This window comes from Branchiostoma floridae, chromosome 5, assembly GCF_000003815.2.
Source record: "Branchiostoma floridae strain S238N-H82 chromosome 5, Bfl_VNyyK, whole genome shotgun sequence".
In the NCBI taxonomy this organism is placed as follows: Eukaryota; Metazoa; Chordata; class Leptocardii; order Amphioxiformes; family Branchiostomatidae; genus Branchiostoma; species Branchiostoma floridae.
The window spans coordinates 27856151-27858118 of record NC_049983.1 but is presented as its reverse complement, the minus strand read 5'-3'; the positions used below and the strand labels follow the sequence as shown (position 1 = coordinate 27858118).

General features: G+C 46.2%; 2 protein-coding genes across 3 annotated transcripts in view; one reads left to right on the top strand and one right to left on the bottom strand.

The window, feature by feature from the left end:
* The window catches only part of LOC118416894 (neuronal pentraxin receptor-like), a 626618-nt gene that overhangs the window by 586678 nt on the left and 37972 nt on the right, over positions 1–1968 (top strand). The window lies entirely within an intron of this gene.
* The window catches only part of LOC118416411 (protein MON2 homolog), a 42963-nt gene that overhangs the window by 11116 nt on the left and 29879 nt on the right, over positions 1–1968 (bottom strand). Inside the window, 2 exon segments of the mRNA XM_035821508.1 lie at positions 372–518; positions 1249–1380. Of these exon segments, the coding sequence (XP_035677401.1) occupies positions 372–518; positions 1249–1380 (279 nt within the window).

Here is a 1968-nt window from a genome sequence, read left to right as displayed (position 1 = left end):
TGGACAATTTCTGTAATAAATATAGTTTTGATCATGATGACTCCATATGACAGATACTAGAAAATAAGTGCTTTCTCAATATTACAAATAAAAGTGACATGACACAAGGACTGTCTTCAGCTTTATAATTCTTCTGTCCCATCAATTGTTTGAGAATCCATGTGGCCAATTTTCATACTTCAATCTCTATCATTTTACACTATACTAAATTAATGCATTGTTTAGCTGATATCTTTTCAACACGTGATGTGAAATTTTCGCCAGCCCTATTCTTTATTTATATGTCCTAATGTTGAAGGCAGCATGGTACAACACATGACATCACAAACATCTACATGTGGGGGGTGAATGACCTTTCCTGGCAGTTTCACCTGGGAGTTCCTGTCGGGTCCGTTGGTGGATCTCGTCTCCAGCGTGCCATATTTGGGCGGCTGGCAGGAGTACTGCACAAAGGTCAGCAGGAGGTCAAACACGGCAGGGTACATCGCCTGCATCAGCTCCGGCCCCACCGAGATCACCTGTGGGCAAAACAGCAGTTAGAGACCTTACTAGACACTAAGTACTAGTAGGCATCCTTCCATCTTTTCAGATGATGGTAGTGCTCTGTATCAGGTCACCTTATATGTGGGCAAAACAGCAGTTAGAGACGTTCCATGTCTAAAACAGCAGTTAGAGACCATATGTGTGCAAAACAGCCGTTAGAGACCATCTGTCTAAAACAGCAGTTAGAGACCATCTGATGAGTGTGCAAAACAGCAGTTAGAGACCATCTGTGTGCAAAACAGCAGTTAGAGACCATCTGTGTCTAAAGCAGCAGGTTGAGGCCATCTGTGTACAAAGCAGTGCCATTCTGCAGCATGAGTACACTCAGATTGATGGTTGATGGTCCTTGCAAACCTTGGACTTACCAATACCATGGACCATAGTCCTCTTTTCATCATTTCACAGTACGTCCAATGGTCTAAAAATGGACTTAATCAGGGAGAACTGAAGATGGAATTACTCCCTTAAATGGTATAAAGGACTTACTCTAACACAAACAGCCCTAAGGCGAGGCAAAATGGGGTAGACTTACTGTGAGAGTAACTCCCCCATTGGCACAAGTAAGTCCACTTACAGTCTACATTCATCCTGTTTTAGGTCCCAGGTTTGCATGCACGAGTGACTAACTTCTGCAGCCCCAGCATGTACACATTCAGTGGTACCCCACCCTTCCTATGCCCAAAGGCTGATAGTGATGCTGCCTACCTTCTGCAGCCCCTCCACTGCCCTGAGGACGGAGTCCTGCAGCGGGGACAGGTTGGAGTCCAGCCCGCCCAGCGGGATCAGGAACGGGGAGGCGTCCGCGTGTACGGGCACCGATACCGCCGTCTGGACAACCTGCAGGGTGGGGAAAATAGCGGTTAGAGACCCTATATACAAAAACAGCTGCTATAGACCCTATATACAGGAAAATCGTAACCCAGTGGGATCAGGAACGGAATGCGTCTGCATGGACGGGCACCAACACCGCTGTCTGGACAACCTGATGGGTGGGGAAAACAGCGGTTAGAAACCCTTGTTACTTGTTCTGGACAACCTACAGGGCACGTGAAACAGTGGTTAGAGACCAGGGATCAGAAACGAGGACGCATCGGCATTGGCGGGGACATACGACGTCGTCTGGACAACCTGCAAGTTGTGGGAAACAGCGGTTAGAGACCCTTATTACATTATATTCCTTAAGGGAACCATCGGTTGGAGACAATGGGGATCAGGAACAGCAACACAGGGAATGGTGCTGACACAGGGCATGCTAAGCTCTGAGCAGTTAGATGCCATATGTACAGAAAGCATTGATTAGAGTCTAACATGGCCACCTGGACTACCTGAAGGGGGAGGGCAAACCTGGATGTAGCACATCAATTTTCATGTTTATAGTGACATGTCTTTATTTTTCAGATTTTTAAATTTTTTTATCATTTTATT